This window comes from Microtus ochrogaster, chromosome 5, assembly GCF_000317375.1.
Source record: "Microtus ochrogaster isolate Prairie Vole_2 chromosome 5, MicOch1.0, whole genome shotgun sequence".
In the NCBI taxonomy this organism is placed as follows: Eukaryota; Metazoa; Chordata; class Mammalia; order Rodentia; family Cricetidae; genus Microtus; species Microtus ochrogaster.
In genome coordinates, this window is record NC_022012.1 from 66,622,719 (window position 1) to 66,644,551 (window position 21,833).

Sequence of the window (21,833 nt, forward strand, 5' to 3'; positions counted from 1 at the left end):
ATGCACGTACACACATACACACACATGAACACACACATACATACATACACATGCACACACATATACACACATGCACATACAGACATACATACTCACGCATGCACACACACATACACACATGTACACACATGTACACACACATACATACTCACGCACATACATACACACACATACACATACATACACATACATATACATACACACACATACACTTTTTAAAAATCCTTTAAAAAAGAAAAGAAATTTTAGTTGTCTAGTGATCTCTGTCTCCGAGGCAGTGTCTTCACAAAGGAGCCAAGCAAAGAACCACAGGGGCCAAAATTTCATTTTGTGGGGTTGGTTTTGATTCTAGGGTTCACTGTCAGTGGTCATGAAGGTCATTATCAGAAATTTCTAGATTTACGTCATTTTCTGATTTGCAAGACCAAGAAGCGTCTGTGTCATAATTCCAGCAGCAGCCAATAAAAACAGAGAGCCACCGGCCCCTGCCATCCAGACCCCCTGCGCTTCTGTGCTCTCTGTGCTCCACAGAGCTATGGAGGGTGTTGAAAACAGGACTGTAGTTCCAATAGCCCATCACACAGTTCAGCGGGCTGAAAAATATTCTCTTTTCGAAGGACTACTCCGGGGTTCACCTAGGAGTTAAGGAACACATCGTTTACGTCGTGAATTAATTAAATCCGTGGTGATTTGTTTATTCCCTTGTTCATATTCCACAACACAAAATCAAACTAATCTGACAGTGTTCTAACTTCCCAATATGAGTCGCACCAAGCCTAGGGTAACTAATCTTTCTCAGGGGCCAGAATGTGCTTTTAGACTTGGCATTGGGAACCTCCTGGAGTAACTCAAGGCAGTGATAAATTAAAATGCCTGGGCAGTCATAGACTTGGCTAAAAAGCTGGTACCCCAAAGTGTCAATGCTTTACCCTCATACATGAAAGCCACAGGTTTGAGGGAGCTGTCAGTCTTGGGAGGGAACTTTAAAACAAAACTCTATATAAAGTCTGCATTTGACAATGACGAAGTTTAACAACACGGCCATATGCCCGTGGCCCTGCCTAGGAACTAAAATGGTTCATCAGGTGGTCCCATCTTTCAGCATTGTGATGTGAGGTTTTCCTTTGCAAATGGTCAGGTTTCACTCATAGCCGTGTGGGGACACATCTGGCCTTTGAGTCATGGCTTGGACATGTCTGGATACAACTGGCTGGAAAATAATTTGAGAGAGAACACTATTTGGAGCCGGGTGTGGTCGTGCACACCTATAATCTTAGCATTTGGGAGACTAAGCCAGGAAGACCATGAGTTCAAGTCCAGTCTGGGCTACACAGTGAAGTCATAGCCAGCCTGAGCTACAAAGTAAGAGGTTAAAAAATAGTAATAATAGGAAGTGGGGATCTGGGGGTGTAGCTCATGGCAAAGTACTTCCCTAGCATGTGCAAACCCCAGACTTGATTCTTATGGCAAAAAAACAAAACCAAAAGTTGCATCATTCCTCATTCGGTATCCGCAAATAAAGTGGTATTGGAAGACAGTCACAAATGTATTTGTGGGGTTGTTCTTGGTTTTGTTTTCTGAGGCACTGACTTGTTCTGTGCCTCCATCCAGCCTCAACCCCGTGATGTTCCAACTCAGCCTCCTGAGTGCTGGGAAGGCAGATTTGTGTTTTCTTTCTTTCTTTCTTTCTTTCTTTCTTTCTTTCTTTCTTTCTTTCTTTCTTTCTTTCTTTCTTCCTTCCTTCCTTCCTTCCTTCCTTCCTTCCTTCCTTCCTTCCTTCCTTTTCTCTCTCTCTGTTTTTTGTTTGTTTGCTTGTTTTCAAGACATGGTTTCTCTGTGTAGACCAGGTTGGCCTCAAGCTCTTTGAGATCCAACTGCCTCTGCCTCCCAAGTGCTGGGATTAAAGGCGTGCGCCAGAGGATCTGAGTTTGGTTCTCAGCACCCACGCCAGATAGCTCCTAACTGCCTATACCTCTTCTAGGGAATCTAACACCTCTGGCTTCTGCCAGCCCTTGCACAGCTCCTAACTGCCTATACCTCTTCTAGGGAATCTAACACCTCTGGCTTCTGCCAATGCTTACACTCAACTGGATAAATCCCCTCACCATCTACATACATGGAACAAAAATAAAATCTTTTAAAAAAATGAAAAACCTAGATGGTTTCCACAGTGAGGTCTGCAGCCCAGACTGGGCTCAAATTCTCCACTACCCTGCCTCACCCCACGGGGCTCGGATTACAGGTGTGTGCCAACTCTGTCAGAAAGTCCTGTTCATTGATTGATTTTCTTTTTCCGAGTCAGATTTTCCTATGGGCCCTCAGCTCACAAAGAACAACACAGAGACTTATCAATTATGAAAGTTCAGGATTATTTTTAACATGGTCTTATATTTTAAGTTAAACCAATCCTATTAATCTATGTTTTGTCACACATCTCCCATCCTGCCCTTTGTGTCTGGGTCTCTCTCAAGTGCCTAGATTCCTCCTCCTACCTCCCCTCTGGCCTGCAAGTCCCACCCATCCCCCCTGCCTAGCTATTGTCTGTTTGGCTGTTTATTACACCATCATAGCAGTGTATCCTTCACACAATGTACACACATCCCACAATATCTTTCTTTAAGATTTTAATTGTTCTCGGAAGGCAGAGGTTTGAGGCCAGCCTGGTCTACAAGAGCTAGTTCCAGGACAGGGTCCAAAGCTATAGAAAAACCCTATCTCAAAAAAAACAAAAACAAGCAAATGAAAAATACAAAAAAAGATTTCAATTGTTTTTATTTTATATGTACGGGTGTTTTGTCTGCCTGACATGCATGTCTGGTGTCCAAGGGGTCCAGAAGAAAGCATCAGGTGCTCTGGATTTAAAAGTTACAGACGGTTTTGAGTCGCTATGCGGGTGCTAGTAACTGATACCCGGTCTTCAGAAAGAACATCCAATGCTCATAACCACTGAGCAACTTCTCCAGCCCCAAGACAATTTCTTGATGAGATCCATGCCAAGTATAACACTGTTGTTTGAATGGCAAGTCTATTTCATTCTAATCCTTGAGAAGAACAATAATAAATCAGGCCTATAACCAGGAAAGGGAATATGGGAATCCAAAAGACGAAAAAACTCTTATACAGCTGCAAGAAATGTAAGTCAAAATGTAACTCTGCTCACTGAGAGAAGCCAAAGACTATAAGAAATCTGGAATTTATGGGGGGGGGTGGGGGGGAGAGCAGGGAAGGGAGAATGGGAAAGTCCCAGTCTGTCTGTCCTCCTCCATCCCCCACCCCCCACCCCTTCTCTTTCGAGAGCTGCATGAGACTAAACCACCTTAGGCTCTGGTGGCTCCATATCTGGGCTCTTTAGTTCATGACTGAATCTTTTCTTTCTAGATACTTAACGAGCCTTCCTATTTTCTAACTATTTTGTAATACATGCCTTCCCTTCTTTCTTTGGGAAAATAAAAAGCAGATTAGGACCCCATCCTCAGGACCTCACTGAACCCTCACCGGGCTCTCACAGGTCCTGTTTCTAAACACAGCACATTAGGGCTTAAGGCTTCAACACAGGGGTTCTGTGAAGACAAAAGACTTCAGACCATAACACACACAAAAGCAAGAGCATTTGCTTTCTACCTTATTAAGAGAAAATTTCGCTGACCCTCGGCTTAGACTCTCTATTCTCAAAAGTAGGAAGAAATGAAAGAACTTTAGGCTGCATCTAAACTCACTGAATAAAATCTGTGGTTTAACAAGATCTATGGTTAATTTACACGCACACACACACACACACACACACACACACACACACACACCACATCCGCACATGTATGCAAACACATTATGTCTCAAGAAACATTTGTGCCCAAATTTAATAAACATGATACTTTGACTTGAGGAAAGCTGGTTTGAGGTGGCACATACCTGTAACTCTATCGCATGTGAGGCGGAAACAGGAGGACCAGAGTTTAAGGCCAGCCTTGGACAAATCCCAGATCAACGATGTCTCAGAAAACCCAAGTCTACATCATCACTACCAACAACAAAACTTGGGAAAAACTTTTTAAAATACAGGCTCCACCCTGGGAAATCAATTCTTTTTCTCAGGGCTGGAATCCAACCCAAGGCTTGATTTGTGCTATGCAAGCGCTCTGCCGCTAAGCGGTGCCTGGCTCTGGGGGAAGAGTTTTACAAACAGGAACAGCTGGCATCTCTTGTAGGGATTGGACACCATTTGCAGGGTGCGGCACCAACCTCCGTCTGCATCACTTCACCCCACTCTCCTGTGTCCTTAAACAGACACTGTTCATACTGTCTCCAGCTAAAAGATTAAGCGAAGAGCCAGGATTTGCCATCAAGCTGCAGAATTTGAAGTCAATCCTAGGCAAGAGAGACAATGCTCACAGCTGCTACTTTTGTCTGATCTGCAAGAATGCTGGAAATGACAGAGGGAGGGAGTGGTGATGGGCACCTTCGGATTCCCAAGCCAACCACAGGAAGACCTGACAGGGCAGGACTGTTTCCAAACTGAAAGAATAAAGATAGGCCTGTAGCTGCAGTTGGCTTGTGGAAACAGTCCTACTGTGGTCAGATGCACTAATGTCAGATTTTTTTTTTTTTTTTGAGACAGGGTTTCTCTGTGTAACTGCCCTGGCTACCCTGGAACTCACTTTGTAGATCAAGCTGGCCTCAAACTCACAGCAATCCAACTATCTCTGCCTCCTGAGTGCTGGGATTAAACACCACCTAGGCACTAGAGTCAGGATTTAAAGTCTCTCTCTCTCTGGGCTGACGAGATGGCTTAGCAGGTAAAGGCATTTGCTGCCAACACTGACAAGCTAAGTTGATGCAAGAAAAAATTGACTTCTTTGTCCTTGGGTCTCCACATCCACTCTGTGACACGCGCATGCCCACACACACACACACACACACACACACACACACACACAAAATAAAAACAAATAACCGTAAAATTTATTTTTTTAAATAAATAATTAAGAGGAATTTTTTTTCAATTAACTATATCAGGGGATATAGATGTCTTATTATTTTTTTTCTATTGTGTGATAAATGCTGCAAACATTTATCTTGTAGCTTAGATGAACACACAAAGAGGCAAGGAAAAACTTATGAGTAAATCCTGAAGGATCATGAGCACAACACTCAGAACAGGTCCCAAAAGTGACCAAGTCACAAGCCTGATGCTTTCTCCCCCCCTCCCCCCCGGCCCGACAAAGCAAGCCAGATCCCAAGAAAGCAAACTGCATTTCAGAGTCAAACCAGAACAAACTAGAGACACTCAAATATTCCCTCTGCTCTATTAAATTCATATCACACTTTATTACTAAATGCTGGGGACTGGACACCAGGCCTTGTACATATAAAGCTATTACATATGATATTAAACTACCATATAGTATGTCATTATGCATTGTTTTATATATTATATTACTATAACATATATGCACTATTATATAATTTACTATTAAATTGTATAATAATTTAAGACATGAGATTTCTTCAACCTACAAAGGAGTCCACATCTAAAGGACCCCAGCTTTGAAGCATTAGAGTAAAATGATGTAAAATGCCTCCCACTAATAACACCAATTAAATTTAGTTAACCGGGTACGTGCAGGAACACTGGGCAAGCCAGCCAATTAAATATCATTTGGCTTCATCCTTCCTGTTTTAAGCGGAACCTGGACCCCTCACAGCTTTTCGTCATCTTTTCTTTTTAAATTTTAAACACTTAAATTAGCTTAAAGATATAAATGCATTCGCTTTTCTGTCTTGTAGAACAAAGAATTGTGCACATTTCCAGGGAGATCGTGTCCTAATAACATACTTTCTAAAGAGAAAACTTAATTACCAGAAACGAAAGCAGCGACGATTGGGGGGGGTTGGTGCTCAGAGGGGGTTGGTGTGAAAATGAAATTCTGAGAAAGCAGTTTGTTATACAAAACTGACACTCGATCAGTAAGCAGAAGCGTGTGAATTCATTTCCAAGCCCACTTAGGAGAGCCGGCTCCACTCTGAGCATCCTTCCCCAGCAAGGGCTCTGTGAAAGCCTGCATTCACCAGCCCAGGCACAAACAGGGTTCCCTTAACCTACTGCCCTCTGGACACATCACTCTCTGTTAAACAGGCAGCCACTGCCAGATGCTCTGGCTAAAAACGGTCCCAGATGGTCAGCTGTCCCCTTCACGGAGCACCCTGCCCTTCCCACATCTTAACACTTGCCTGCCAAAAGCTCGGCCAGGCTTTGATGGGAACTTAATAAAGCAGATTAGAATCCGGACTCTCAGGTTGGAAGGCACCTTGAAAAAAGTCTCTGCTCTACAGCTGAACAGTACTTGAATACACACAGCCACATCCCCGCCAGCCACTCGAGGTGTTACTAGCAGACGCAGGGATCCTGAACCTGCTGCCTGGTTAGGAGTACCTACAAGTACAGAGGCCTCGCTACCTTGAACTCAAGCAATCCAGTCACTCAAACTAATTCTATAGTCAGGAAACACGGAGCTACTTAAATTGACACGGCATGTCTGCTATCCCAAAATAATGTTCTTTCTAGTTGATGCATTTAAAGTGACTTTACAGGCCTGGAGAGATGGCGAGTAACATACTTGCCTCCCAAGCATCACAGCCTCTGTTTGGATCCGGTAGCACATACATAAAAACACAACCTATGGAATCCCAGCACTGGGAAGGCAGAGACAGGAGGCCCCTGGGGCTTGCTGCTCAGTTTATCTAACCAGTCAGAGCTCCAAGTTCAGTGAGGGGGCACTTATCTCCAAAAGGCAAGGTGGAGAGCAGAAGGAAGACAACTGACTTCGACCTCTGGCTTCCGTGTGTGTGTGTGTGTGTGTGTGTGTGTGTGTGTGTGTGTGTGTGTGTTTATACACATGCATAAGTACATGAGTAAATACAAAAGTGATTCTAGATGGAGCTACTTCAAATGGCACACATAGCAGATGTTACAGCAAAACTAGTACATGTGTATGATCACATATGTGCCGTCTGTGCGCTTACACATCCGTGTGTGTGGATGCAGATGCACACACGGCATGGCATATGTGTGAGGGTCAGAGAGTAGCCTCAGGTGTCAGTACTCCCTACTCCCACCTTGTTTGGGACAGGATCTATTATCCCACCTTCCTATCCCCCACCCCCATGGCCTGGCACACCAGGCTAGCTGTCCCTGAGCTTCCCAGGGTCTCCTGTCTCCCATCTCCTCGTAGGCACGCTAGGATTACAGTTATGTGACACCACAAACAGCTTTACATGGGTTCAAACTCAGGTCCTCATACGCTTTCCCATCAAGCCACCTTCCCAGCCCCATAGAACTGATTTTTAAAACGTAAGAGGAAACAAGTTTATAGTTTTGAAAGCTATTATTTGGAGAGCATAAGAGTTAAAAAAAAAAAAAAAATCAGTGGGCCTATCTCCCTTCCTCTACCTCGCTCCAAACGGATAAAATATGGAACATTCTGTATATATGCGTCTTTTCCTTATCTATTCCATTCACAGCTGCCCTAGAAAACTTTTAGATGTTAGCTAATTGGAGCTGGAGAGGTGGCTCGGCAGGTAAGAGCACACGTTGCTTTTCCAGAGGATCTGATTCTCCCTACCCACCTCCAGGAGGTAAGACACTCACTCCCTTCAAGCCTCTGAGGGCACCTGCAGTCCTGTGCACATACCCTACACAAATACACATGGTAAAAAATAATAATAAAAATAAATTTTAACGACACGTTAAAGAATTGCTTTTAACTACTGGTGAGTTTTGTTTTCTGAGACAAATGAATTTGTTACATAGCTGAAGATGATCTCCAAGTCCACACCCCCCCTACCACCCTCTCCAGAGCGCTGGGATTACAACTGTGCACCACCCCACTTGCTGGCAAAGTCTCGGGGCAACATTTCTGAGCTTCTTGCAAGAGCAGAGTTTATTTTACTTTCTAAGCAATTATCCAGCTTTTTAAGATAAACTAGCTGGAATGTATGCCCAAGAATCATGTTGAAGAATATGTTTCTGTTTCTCCTACATATTTCAACTTCCTTAACAATGAGAAAAATTGAAGTACTGAGTTTGATCTGTACACCTTTTTCTTGTATATTTTTGAACATTTATTCATTTTATGTATATGAGTGTTTTGCCTGTGTATGTATCTATGTGCTTATGTGTGTACCTGGTGTCCTTGGAGGGCAGAGGAGGTTGTCAGATCCCCTGGGACTGGCGTTACAGGTGGCTGAGGTGCCACGTGAATGCTTGTGTCCTCAGGAACAGCAGCAAGTGCTCTAGTCTCTGAGCCATCCCTCTAGCCCCTAGAAGTTATTTTGATTTATGTGTCTGCAGGAGCATCTACGTGCGAGTGCAGATGGTCTCCTGGAGCGGTAGTTACAGGTGGGTGTGAGCTGCCATCCAGATGCAGGAACCAGATTCTGGTCCTCTGCAATAGTAGTACATGCTCATAACCACTGGACCGTCACCGCCTTGATCTACAGCTCTTCACCAACTGTCTCACAGCCTGTTTTCCGACTGGATACAAGCAACAAGTCCCCCCTCAGCAACCACGAGCTCATGGAAAGAGAGGGCACTGAGAAGCCACAAGCATGGAAGTCTCGGGCCCTAGAGGCTGGGCTAACATCATCGTAACCAGTGGATTCAGGAGGAAGCTCAACCTGGACCATATGTCACGGCTCATCATTTATAAGCTTCATGACAGAGATCGACAGTAAATTTATTTAACTGAATGCAGATTAAATTAAAAACCAAATAATAAGATTACAAGCAAAACACCATCTGGAAAACCATGGCAAGGAACCATGGGATGGATTTCTGTGCTCCTGCATCTGGGGACAGGTTCACAGCGTGTCCTATTGACCCAGGGATGGAAATGGTGATGCCCACACTAGAGCCTCTCCCCTGACATCATCTCCAAAGGGTAATCTGAAAGGAGAAGCCACAGGGGTTCATAAACTCCTACTGTGTGCTTTAGCTGCCACAACAGTCCAGGGGGTCTCTCTGGTCTCCCACTGTGTCTTTCTCTGTCTCAGTGCTCCCGTCCCCCTCCTTCCCTCTTTCCCTCTCACTACAGAGCTGGAGATTAAACCTAGGGATTTAACCTTCAGGCATGTTAGGCAAGCTCTCCACAACTGAGTCAACTCCCCAGCCCCAATCTCATAATTTGTTAAACACGATTACATCATGGAGTTCTTTTCCCCTATAAAGAAAATAAAATAAGGACAAGGCCGTGTCTCTGAGAACACAGATGACGCCAACACCAGGGGTGTGTGTTTTATCTCCAGTGCGTCTGAGACCATGGAGTAAATATTTACAGCCGTGCGGGGCCAAGGTAGGGGCATTGTTACATGCCATTTATGTAAATTGTTTTATACCAATATAGCAATCAAGCAAATTCTAAGTTAAACGTACTTAAAATCACTTTGCAAAATCTTCACTCTGCAATCTTATTCTTTCTTTTATGTATGTGTGTGTGTGTGTGTGTGTGTGTGAACAGACATGTGTAACGCGGGCGCAGGCATCCACAAGTCTGCCTGCATGTGGAGGACAAAGGGTAATTCTCAGGGGTCAGTTCCCTCCTTCCAGACTGACATCGGGGGACTGAGCTCTGGTCACCAGGCTTGCACAGCGAGTGTTTGTGCCCACTGCGCCATCTTGCCGGCCCCTACAATCCTCTTCTACCTCCAACGGATACCCATAATAACAGATCGAGATCTCGCTGTATCAAAAGTGATCATTAAAAAGAGAAACAGACGCCCAGAGTGGGAGGAAAGGAGACCTGTGTAAGGTCACAGTCAGCCTCTTCCATCCAACAACCCTTCCCCCACTGGTCGCAGCAGGGGGATAAAGGATCTGCACTACGCAGGCACACTCACCCAAGCCGCTGAGCGTATAGAGCAGGTCACCGGTGTCTAGGAAGATAGGTCCATTCTCCTGCTGCCCTTCCTCTTTATAAAAGAGCTTGTAGCCCTGAATGGCGGCTGGGTCCTCGGGGTCTCGCAGCCACCTCACGGAGATGGTAGTGCAGTTCAGGGGTTCCAAATGCAGCTCAGGAGACTTAGGGGCTAGAAGAGATAGCGCCGTGTCAACAACCCAGTCCACAGGAAGCCAGAACGCAACACACAACTCTCAGCTTCGAGCCAGCGCCACAGAGTCCAACCATCACACTCTGACCTAATGTTCAAAATTGCACACTGACACCCAGCAGGATGGCTCAGTGGGGAAAGAAGCAAATCTGATGAACTGAGTTCGATTCCCAGGTCCACCAAAGTGGAAAAAAGATACCAACTCCCACAAGTTCTCTGCTTTCCACACATGTGACTTCACATCTCTCTCTCTCTCTCTCTCTCTCTCTCTCTCTCTCTGTCTCTCTCTCACACACACACACACACATCATATTTACAAATTTCACAATGATGCTTAGTTTAGAAATAGGATTTAAAATATACTACTTAAAAGACTAAAATACGTAATAAGTTAGAATCTATATATTTGTATATGCAACTTTTTTTTTGAAAGACTGAACTGTGTATTCTAATTTTTTTCTAAAGAATATCTCCAGTCAGTTGACAACTGGCCAGTCATGTCAGACTCCACAAGAGTAGCCTATGTTTTGACCTGTCTTTTGAACTCATGACTTAAGAGCACACAGCACCATTTCAGTAGGGCTCAGTTACTACGCTCCCTCTGGTATCCAGTCTGACCGGGACTCATCAGCTCTACCCTCAAATGGACAAACAGAAAAGTTTAATCAAAGCCTTAGTTTATTTATGAACCCAGGACCTAGTACACGGCAAGCGCCCTGCTGACCACACGGCAGCCCACTCCTCTTTCCTCTGCACTTTCTTTGATAGGTTTTCATAGTATAGGTTTTCATATCCCACGCTGGCTTCAACCTCAGTAACCACAGTCAGCGATGACCTTCCCATCCCTCGCCTCTACTTCTCTCTAGAGCTGGGAGTTGGTATGGGAATGCAGCTTTGAAGCACTAGACCTGGTTAAGGCGATTCTAGGTGCTGAACTCAGTCAGGGCTTTGAGCGTATTAGGAAAATACCCTGCCCAATGAGCTATGGCACCAGTCCCAAGGAAAGGTTTAGGTTTTTCAATTAAGTTCATAATCTGTGTAATATTTACAAACATGAAACAAAAACATAAAATATGGGATGGAAGAAAAATGGGATGGAGAGATGACTCAACAGTTACGAGCACGGGCTGTCCTGTCCTTCCAGAGGACTGGGTTTAATTTCCAGCATCCACATGGCAGCTCACAACCACCCGTTACCCAGTCCCAGGGATTTGACGCCTTCTTTTGGCCTCTGCACACAAGTGGTGGGCAGACATGCATGCAGGCAAAACACCTATACACACAAAACAGAACGTAAGAATTTAAAAAATAAGATACAGATTTGTTACATGTAACTAAGAGTGGAAAATTCTAATTCCAAAGTAAAACCCTTCTCTTCCTGAAAGGTCCTTGGGAGGTGTTACCTTTTACACTCGTGGCTTTGGGCGTCCTGTGTGAGGTCCACACGGACGACTCTCCCAGCCCCACGCGGGTGGCAGCAGTAATCCGGACCAGGTAGACGCTATCAGGCTTCAGGCCTTCCAGGAGGTGCTCATGCACAGTCCCCGGGAGTTCCACAACTTGGATGGCATTCTCAGTGCTCAGGCGCAAGGACAGCCGATACAGCACCACTTGGCCGCGCCGGTACTTGGCAGGGATTGGCAGCCAGGAGACGACAATGTCGGTGGGACTTCGGCTCGTCAAGCTAATTTCGGGAGGTCTCAGGGGCACTAGGGAAGTGAGAAAATACATTGTCCATCAAGATTTACAATCAAGCTTCTACTCAGCACAGTCATATTTATGGGTCCTCTCAATGGCAACACATAACAAGGTTACTATGGAGATGCTCCGGGCAGGAGGAGAGGTTCTCAGAGAAGCGGGCTTCCAGCCAGAAAAAAAGGAAACACATTGAGGGGGCCATCCAAGTATGGCCGTCAGTTGGCCGGGATTGTTAGGGTTACCCGAGATGAATATGGGCTAATCATATAATGAGAGACAAATCCACACATACGTCTACCAAAATACCTTCGAAGCAAGGGAGGGTGTGTCACGTGACAGGACGAAAGCCCAGGAGCCAGAATTGCAACTAAGAAATTTTTTGATGCGTAAGAGTCTCATAAACACTTTCAGTAATGTAGCAGGATACAAGATTAACTCAAAAAAAAAAAATCAGTAGCCCTCCTGTACACAGATAATAAATGGGCTGAGAAAGAAATCAGACAAACATCACCCTTCATAGTAGCTACACATAGCATAAAATATCTCAGAGTAACTCTAACCAAACAAATGGAAGACCTGTATGACAAGAACTTTAAATCTTTGAAGAAAGAAATTGAAGAGGACACCAGAAAATGGAAAGATCTCCCATGTTCTTGGGTAGGCAGAATTAACACAGTAAACATGGCAATCTTATCAAAAGCAATCTAAAGATTCAATGCAATGCCCATCAAAATGGCAGCAAAATTCTTCACAGACCCTGAAAGAACAGTACTCAACTTCATATGGAAGAGCAAAAAACCAAGATAGCCAAAACAGTCCTGTACAATAAAGAAACTTCTGGAGGTATCACAATTCTTGACTTCAAACTCTACTACAAAGCTATAGTATTAAAAACAGCCTGGTATTGGCATAAGAACAGACAGGAGGAAAAATGGAACTGAATCGAAAACCCAGATATTAATCCACACACCTTTGAACACCTGATTTTTGACAAAGAAGCAAAAAATATAAAATGGAAAAAAGAAAGCATATTTAACAAATGGTGCTGGCATAACTGGATATCAACATGTAGAAGAATAAAAATAGACCCACATCTATCAATATGTACAAAACTCAAGTCCAAATGGATCAAAGACCTCAACATAAAACCAGCCACACTGAACCTCATAGACGAGAAAGTGGGAACACACTGGCACAGGAGACCACTTCCTAAATATAACCCCAGTAGCACACAGACACTGAGAGAAACAATTAATAATGGGACCTCCTGAAACTGAGAAGCTTCTGTAAAGCAAAGGACACAGTCAACAAGACAAAACGGCAGCCTACAGAATGGGAAAACATCTTCACCAACCCCACTCAGACTGAGGTCTGATCTCCAAAATATACAAAGAACTTAAGAAACTGGTCATCAAAAGAACAGATAATCCAATTAAAAAAATGGGGTACAGACCTAAACAGAGAACTCTCAACAGAGGAATCTAAAATGGCTGAAAGACAATTAAGGAAATGTTCAATATCCTAGCTATCAGAGAAATGAAAATCAAAACAACTCTAAATTCCATCTTACACCTGTAAGAATGGCCAAGATCAAAAACACCGATGACAACTTATGCTGGAGAGGTTGTGGAGTAAAGGGAACACTTCTGCATTGCTAGTGGGAGTGCAAACTGGTACAACCCCTTTGGATGTCAGTGTGGCGATTTCTCAGAAAATTAGAAAACAACCTTCCTCAAGACCCAGCAATACCACTTTTGGGTATATACCCAAAAGATGCTCAATCGTACCACAAGGATATGTGCTCAACTATGTTCATAGCAGCATTGTTTGTCATAGCCAGAATCTGGAAACAACCTGAATGCTCCTCGATCAAAGAATGGATAAGGAAAATGTGGCACATTTACACAATGGAGTATTACACAGCAGAAAAAAATGACATCTTGAATTTTGCAGGAGAATGGATGGAGCTAGAAAACATCATTTTGAGTGAGGTAATCTAGACCCAGAAAGACAATTATCATATGTACTTACTCATAAGTGGCTTTTAGACATAAAGCAAAGAAAACCAGCCTATAAATCACAATCCCAGAGAACCTAGACAACAATGAGGACCCTAAGAGACACATACATGGATCTAATCTACATGGGAAGTAAAAAAAGACAAGATCTGAGTAAATTAGGAGCATGGGGACCGTGTGAGAGGGTAGGAGGGGAGGGGAAAAAAGGAGGGAAGGCAGAGAAAAATGTAGAGCTCAATAAAACAAAAGTCTCGTATTAAAAATGAACATGAATTTTATTATTTTCTAATTATTAATTTATTTATGTGTTTGTGTGTGAGCCTGAGCATGCCCTGATGTTGAATGGCACAGTCCTCTGGACTGAAGTGCTCCCTACAGTCCTCTGGACTGAAGTGCTCCCTACAGGAGCCCATGAGGCTCACGGGGTCCACCAAGTGTCAAGTGTAGAAAACCTAAGTTTGGCAGATTCTTGAAAGCCCCTTTACAAAAGAAGCAAACTGCTGGGGAAGGAGACACTGGCCAGCCTGCGCAGAGGGGGATTCTTGCCTACAAATACTCATCTCATTTTTAAAAAACCATCTACTACCTTCTTAAATGCGTTATTATTTGAATGTTTGTCGGTGTGTAAATTTTTTTTTAAAGATTTATTTATTTATTATGTATACAACATTTTGCTTCCATGTATACCCACATACCAGAAAAGGGCACCAGATCTCATTACAGATGGTTGTGAGCCATCATATGGTTGCTGGGAATTGAACTCACGACCTCTGGAAGAGCAGTCAGTGCTCTTAACCACTGAGCCATCTTTCCAGCCCCCTCGGTGTGTAAATTTGTGTACTATACGCATGCAGTGCCCACAGAGTCAGAAGAGGGCATCAGATCCCCTGGAACTGAAGTTATAGCCAATTTTGAAAAACAAAATCTTTTTTTTAAGTGTCCTTTATCATGTTATGACCAAAAGCAAGGGTGAGATACGAGATCACATCTGGCCTGTGGCTTTAACGTAACCGTTTCCATTTAACCAAACACACTTCTTCACGGAGAGTGACCAAATCTACAAACGTTCACACTTGATAACCCAGAGCTGTGTTTTCTTACCATCTTCTAAAGTGTTCTGGGTCACATGGTCCGACATCTGGCTGGCTCCCATTGGCATGTACGCCACGATGTAGAAAGTGTAGTTGCTGGCGGGTTCTAGGTCATCGATGATGTAATGAGTTGTGTCATTCCCAAGGACCACCTGATACTCCTCGTTATTTAAACCTAGACCAAAGTATCCATGTTTTAAAATGACAAATATTCAGCCAGGCAGTGGTGGCACACACCTTTAGTCCCAACAGTTGGGAAGCAGAGGCAGGCGGATCTCTGTGAGTAAGAGAGCAGGCTGGTCTATAAAGTAAATTCCAGGACAGCCAGAGCCACAGAAAATCCCTGTTTCAGAAAACCAAACTAACCAAACAAACAAACAAAAACAAATATTGAAAATAAATCTAGTATGGCCATTTCCCCTCATGGATACCTGTTACTTTCAATGAGCCTGCACACCAAACCCTTCAGAACACAGGTCTTTACTGCCTAAAAGTAAACAAGTTCTTTGTCTAAAGATTGCCGGTTGGAACATTTGCCGAAAAGAAACCACCTTCTCCAATCTCTAGTTGTTTACCATCTAGTCAAAACAGGAGGACTGTAGGGAGGAGGGAGGAAGGAGAGCACAGCACAACAGAATACTGGACCACAGCAAGCAATGGCCTGGCTTCAAGTCAGGCTTTCTGTTGAGCAAAAACAGAGAGGGTGGGGAACGCACAGGGTCTGCCTTTTACAAATACAAACCCAATGCAAGGCTGGCCTGCAAGAATCTCACTCTATCCTAGAGATACATACTACATGGGTCAACCCAGAGAACATACTAATTGGGTCAACACAGAAAACATACTACATCGGTCAAAACAGGTCTTTCCTTTTTTAACACTAAAAGTGAAAAGGAAGAGTGTCCCATGGTGAACATTTGGTTTTTTAAACAGCGAAACAAATTCTCAGGGATTCTTAGTAAGATAGGCAAGGTGAGGGACAGAAGGGATCTGTCTGTGTGGGCTTAATTCCTGCGGTGCAGACCCAGAGAACGAAGGCTTCGCGCCGCCAGCCACCGTGCATGCGCACAACAGTCCACAGGCAGCGCTTGTCAACTCGATCAAACCATTCCCAGCCCCGGCCCCTTCTCTCTGCCCTGGATTTATAAACAAAACAGAAGGCACATTCCAGCACCGAGTTTCCCACATTTCTGAATTAACTTCATAGCATTTTAATTAGACAAGATTAGAGGCGTTTCACAACACACTGGCTAATGGCTGGTTAATTAGGAGCCGCATAGTACAATTTCTGACCTACTAAACAAAGTCCTTGAGTTCAGATTAAAAAGCCTTGTTCTGCCCCTGAATGGACCGCTGAGCCGCACGCAGGGGCGCTAATGAAGCCCGCACAATAGTGCGCTAGTGGGCCCCGCCAAAGCCAGCATTCCTTTCACCTTCCCAAGTCAGCGGAGAGAATGAACACACTCCAGCATGCTCGGACCAGAACATTCTTCTTGCTACCAGGGCCCTTGATTTACATTCAAAATATCCCTTTTCAAAACACTGCTTCGCAGTGTAAAACCCAAACAGCAAGCCACCTGTCTCCGCAGACAGCCTTAGTCCAGCACTGTTCTTTCAGTGCTCACGCTGGTCCGTAGGACACAGCGCTTAAAAGCCAGACTGCTCCTGTATACAGCTAGCAGGTGTAAGCCTGAGTCAATGGATTTGTAAACGGCCTTTCTGCTTCTGCAACTATTTTGTCTAAGAGTAAGATAAAAAGGATTTATTCTTAACGCCCCCCCCAACCAGTAATTCTAAACAAGAATTATAAGAGATTTGGTATTTAACTTTTTCAGACTTCAGTGTACACGAGTGTACATGTATTTGTGTATATGACTGTCTACATTTTTGTATGTGCACCACCTATGTGCCTATGCCAAAGGATGCCAGAAGAGAGGGTTGGATCCCCGAGAGCTAGAGTTGTAGGCAATAGGAAACACCTGATGTGAGTTCTGAGAACCGAACCCAGGTCCTTAGCATAAGCAGCAAGTGCCTGAACCACTGAGCTCCTGGTATTCAATTTGATATAGTAAATGAGACACCACAAAAAATGTCTTATTCAACTTTTTTCCTAACTTTTTTTCTTTGGATTAAACCCAGGGCCTTCTTACACAGCTATCTGAGGATTCTACCATTGAGCTGTATCACAGCCTATCATGTTTGATTTGCTTTCAAAATGAAAATATTCAACATACATGGAATTGAAAATTGCCACAATTTCTGAGTGGTAGAGTCTCCCTTTAATCCAAGCAATCAGGAAGCAGAGGCAGGCAGATGGATCCCAGTGAGTTCAAGACCAGCCTGGTCTACAGAGTGAGTTCCAGGACAAACAAGGCTACGCAGAGGAAACCCTGACTCGGAAAGAGAGGAGGAAGAAGAGGAGGAGGAGGAGGAGGAGGAGGAGGAGGAGGAGGAAGAAGAGGAGGAGGAGGAGGAGGAGGAGGAGGAGGAGAAAGAAAAAAGAAGAGACTTTTCTCTGCATGGCTGCTTTGAGGATTATTCATGCTTCTGCCAGTAACTCTCCAAGTCACCCCAATAACCTCACTGGTGGGACAGATCTTTGATTTGCCATCAGGACCTTAGAAGGAGACAGGAGTTGATGTTATATAGTCCCCCTTGGTGAAAATTCTCTTAACAGTTGTGTAAGCTGTTACTCATTCTGAAGACAAATGCTTTGTTTTGGTTTGGCTAAGATACAAGTTCATATAGCCCAAGTTGGCCTCAAATTTGCTATGGCGTTGAGGATGACCTTGAACTTCTGATTTGCCTCCCTCTACCTCCCAAGTGTTTAGATCACAGGTGTGAGCCACCATGTCGGGTTTCGGCAGTTCTGGGGATCAAGGCCAGGTCCTCATGCATGCCAGACAAGCACTTTATCGGCTGAGCAATGTCTCTAGCTGCTGAAAACACTCATGATAGCAAACAGTGCTGAGAAAAGGCTCCCACGCCACCTACCTTCTGCCTTCATGTAGTGCACAGAGTAGGCAATGACCTTGTCTGAGTTGTATAGCGGCCTCTCCCAAGCTAGAAGGATGGCGGAGCTCGACATGGTTTCAGCATGGACATTGTACGGAGCGCTGGGTCTGTCTTCCGACATGACCACGGTCAGTCTGGCTCGAGACAGAGCAGATCCTTGGCTGTTTTCGGCCATGCACTGATAAAAAGCATCATCTTCTGGGATAATTTGGTTAATCACCAATTTGCTGAGGAAAGGAAAAATAGTTATATCCATAAAAAAATTCTAAGAATGATATTGAAATGCTATTGTTAAATGCACCCTCATCTTACATGAAAACACACTGGAACAACCAGTTCTAATTAAAAATAATCTACATTAATTACTCAAAATTATTCTGATTTGTATTCTCAGTCTTCATCAGTATTTATGGCAGCCAAATTCTCTTTGCTTTAATCACTTTGTTTTTGTTAAATGGTGTTTAGTAAGGAAGCATATTACTCTATTGTCTATACTCAACTCATATTACAAGGCAAACAAAAAATTCAGGCCAAAAAAAAATTTAAAGTTTTGTTCAACTAGATGAGAATGTTATAAGAATAAAAATCATATGTGTGTGTGTGTGTTGTGGGATATTTGTACACTGTGTGAAGATGCATTGCTGTGATTGTTGTAATAAAAAGCTGACCAATCAATAGCCAGGCAGGACTTCCAGACAGAGAAAAGCAGACTGGAAAGAAGAAAGGCAGAGTTGTCAGCCAGATGCAGAAGAAACAGGATAGGCAGTACAGAGAAGAGGTAACGAGCCATGTGAAAAAATGTAGATTAAAAACTACACGTACATTTAAGGTATACTAACTAGCTAGGAACAAGCCTAAGCTAAGGCCGAGCTTTCATACTTATGTCTCCATGTCATTATTTGCGGCTGGCAGTCCTGATGAGAAAGTACTACTACATATAAAATTTTTTTTAAAAACTGTTTCTCACTATATAGCCCTGGCTATCCTGTAACTCTCTATGTAGACCAGGCTGGCCTCAAATTCACAGAGCTCTGCCTGCCTCTGTCTCTGAAGTGCTGGGACTAAAGGCCTATACTACCACGACCAGCCAACTTTCATTCTTTTTTTTTTTTTTTAAAGATTTATTTATTTATTATGTATACACTAATCTGTCTGCTTGGATGCTTACAGTCAGGAAGAGGGCACCAGATCTCATTACGGATGGTTGTGAGCCACCATGTGGTTGCTGGGAATTGAACTCAGGACCTCTGGAAGAGCAGCCGGTGCTCTTAACCTCTGAGCCATCTCCCCAGCCCCCAACTTTCATTCTTAAAGTCATTAAGTTTGAACTCCACAGGGAGCCAGGCGGTGGTGGCGCACGCCTTTAATCCCAGCACTCGGGAGGCAGAGGCAGGCAGATCTCTGTGAGTTCGAGACCAGCCTGGTCTACAGGAGCTAGTTCCAGGACAGGCTCCAAAACCACAGAGAAACCCTGTCTCGAAAAACCAAAAAAAAACAAAAAAAAGAAAGAAATGAACTCTACAGGGATTATTAGGAAGTAACTTACTTCATTCTTACTATTTTTACTTGATGGGAGAAGGAACTAAGACACTAGAGTCCGTGTTTGCTGTGGTCACCTAGAGCTGCCATCTGGGGGACTGCTTGGCATATTCTCCATTATAACACAACACATCACTTTGGATCCAGGCATAAAATAAAAATGATAGACGGCACACTAATGCTATAAACTTTAATTCCATACAGTTAGTGTTAGCTGACAGGATTATGTGGTGATCAGATGTTACGATAGCCATTTCATGTAAAAACTAACAAAGGCACTATTTTATTTAAAAGTAGCATAGCTTACCTGTTGTACATTTTAATTCGGCCGTTAGAATGTATCCGTCTCCCATTTTTCAACCAGGACATTTTGGGTGAGGGAGTTCCCTCTGCCTGACACACAAACCGTGCAGTGCCAGCTCGTGGTCTTGTTAAACTTTCAGGCCATTCAACAAATGAAGGAGGCGCTATTTTAAAAGGAAAAAAAAAGACATATATGCCATAGCTTCCATAGGAACAACAAGAAAGAACAAAAGAAGACTACAAAAACGAGCCGCGCCCCACGTCGAAACATGTCTGAGAGTCTGAAGCTGCTACATCTAGCTAGGTATCTACGACGGTAGCTTTCCCTGCCAACCTGATACAACCCAGAATCACCCTGGAACTGAGTCTCGGGGAGAAACTCTTTACATTGGGTTGACCTGTGGATGCGCCTGTAAAGAGCTGTATTATTGGTATGGGAAGACACAGTCCACTGTAGGCGGCACCATTCCCTAGGCAGGGAATCCTGACCCCTATAGGGTCAGGAAATCAGGCTGAAGACAAGTGGGAGAGCATGCAAATATTTCACGCTCCTCCTGGCTGTGGATGCGACGTGAACTCCTTTGACTTACTTCCCCACAGGGACGGACTGTAATCCGGAAGGAACTGCAAGCTAAAATGTATCTTGGTTCTTGTAGGGGTGAGGTATTTTATCCCAGCAATAGAAACATTACTAGGACAGTGCTTCTCTCTAATGTTCGACGCCTACTTTCGTCCATGGAGACCATCTATGAAGACACTGACAATACCTACAACCCATCTTAACTAAGCCCAGCAAGGGGACACTTGTGAACACAGGTACCGGGCTTGAGTTTAGAGGGTTAAGTGTGCGCAGATGTGGAAGGATGAGAAGGAGTAGGGAGGCCTAAATAAGGAGTATGCAGCTATGCACATAAACATGGTGGCTTCACAACATGATTCTAGAGCTGTATTTTAACACAGGAATTTAAATTTTTCCCCTAAAATTCACCACTGGCTTTTACAATACTTATTTTCAACCTTCCTACCACTGCTGCCAAACCCGGAGTTAAAAGAAAGCTATGCAGGGTTGGAGGTAGCCTCAGTGGTTAAGAGCAGTTGCTGCTCTTACAGAGAACCCAAGTTCAGTCCCCAGCACCCACAGTGGGCAGCTCACAACCTCCTGTAACTCCAGCTCCAGGGAATATGGTGCCCTCTTCTGGCATTTTTGGGCACTGCACACATAATTAAAAACAAAACCTTAAAAAAGAACACCATGAAAGAAATTAAATGGCAAATATTGAAACATAAGCTTCTCCTGATTACAGAAAAAATGCATACCTAATACAGTTAAAGTTGCCATAGCAACTGTGAAGTTGCGTGTGCCAGGGGTGGTGGCCCGGCAAACATATACCCCAGTGTGCTGCTGCTTGACATCGGATATTATGAGGTTGCCATTTCCAAGGACCCGGGTGTTAAAGACATCAATGGACTTGTGATCTGTTTCAAAGAGAACACAGAAGGTGAAACACCACACTTCATCTGAAATGAGGGCAAATGATCACTCTCTGTGAAATTAATCATTAAAAAGTAGCAATTTCTTGGGAGCATAAGCTTTCTTTACATTGCAAAGCTAAAAAAAAAATTGTTAAGATGTAACTGCCAAATGTGTCTTATCTATAAAACACACATTTTATTAGTCTCACTAAAAAGAATAAAGTTCAAGAGAAGAACTCCCTTGCCTTCCCCTGTTCCACCCATGAGGAGGACAACTTACCGAGCCGGCTCCAGGAAATGATGGGTTTGGGATACCCTGTGGCCATACACTCTAGAACAGCTGTCTGATGTAATGACACGGTCACATTCTGCGGCCCGGCTACAATGGTTGGCATATAGAAGGCTCTTGATTCATTAGCTTTGGGTAGGAAAACACAGAATACATAAATGGTTAAGAAACATTAAAAAGCCCATTTTTACTCATTTTAAAAAATTCTTTCTTGAACACCTGATTTTTGATAAAGGAGCTAAAAGTATACAATGGAAAAAAGAGAGCATCTTCAACAAATTGTGCTGGCAAAACTGGATGTCAATC

The 21,833-nt window shown here is 43.7% G+C and overlaps 1 protein-coding gene across 1 annotated transcript in view; it reads right to left on the minus strand.

The window, feature by feature from the left end:
- Positions 1-21,833, minus strand: part of Prtg (protogenin) — a 121,770-nt gene that overhangs the window by 50,461 nt on the left and 49,476 nt on the right. Inside the window, exons 5-11 of the mRNA XM_005347642.3 lie at positions 21,519-21,656; positions 21,083-21,241; positions 19,770-19,929; positions 17,903-18,150; positions 14,919-15,083; positions 11,505-11,810; positions 9,892-10,080 (exon numbers count right to left, since the gene is read on the minus strand). Coding sequence (XP_005347699.1) covers positions 9,892-10,080; positions 11,505-11,810; positions 14,919-15,083; positions 17,903-18,150; positions 19,770-19,929; positions 21,083-21,241; positions 21,519-21,656 — 1,365 coding nt within the window. The remainder of the gene's footprint in view (positions 1-9,891; positions 10,081-11,504; positions 11,811-14,918; positions 15,084-17,902; positions 18,151-19,769; positions 19,930-21,082; positions 21,242-21,518; positions 21,657-21,833) is intronic.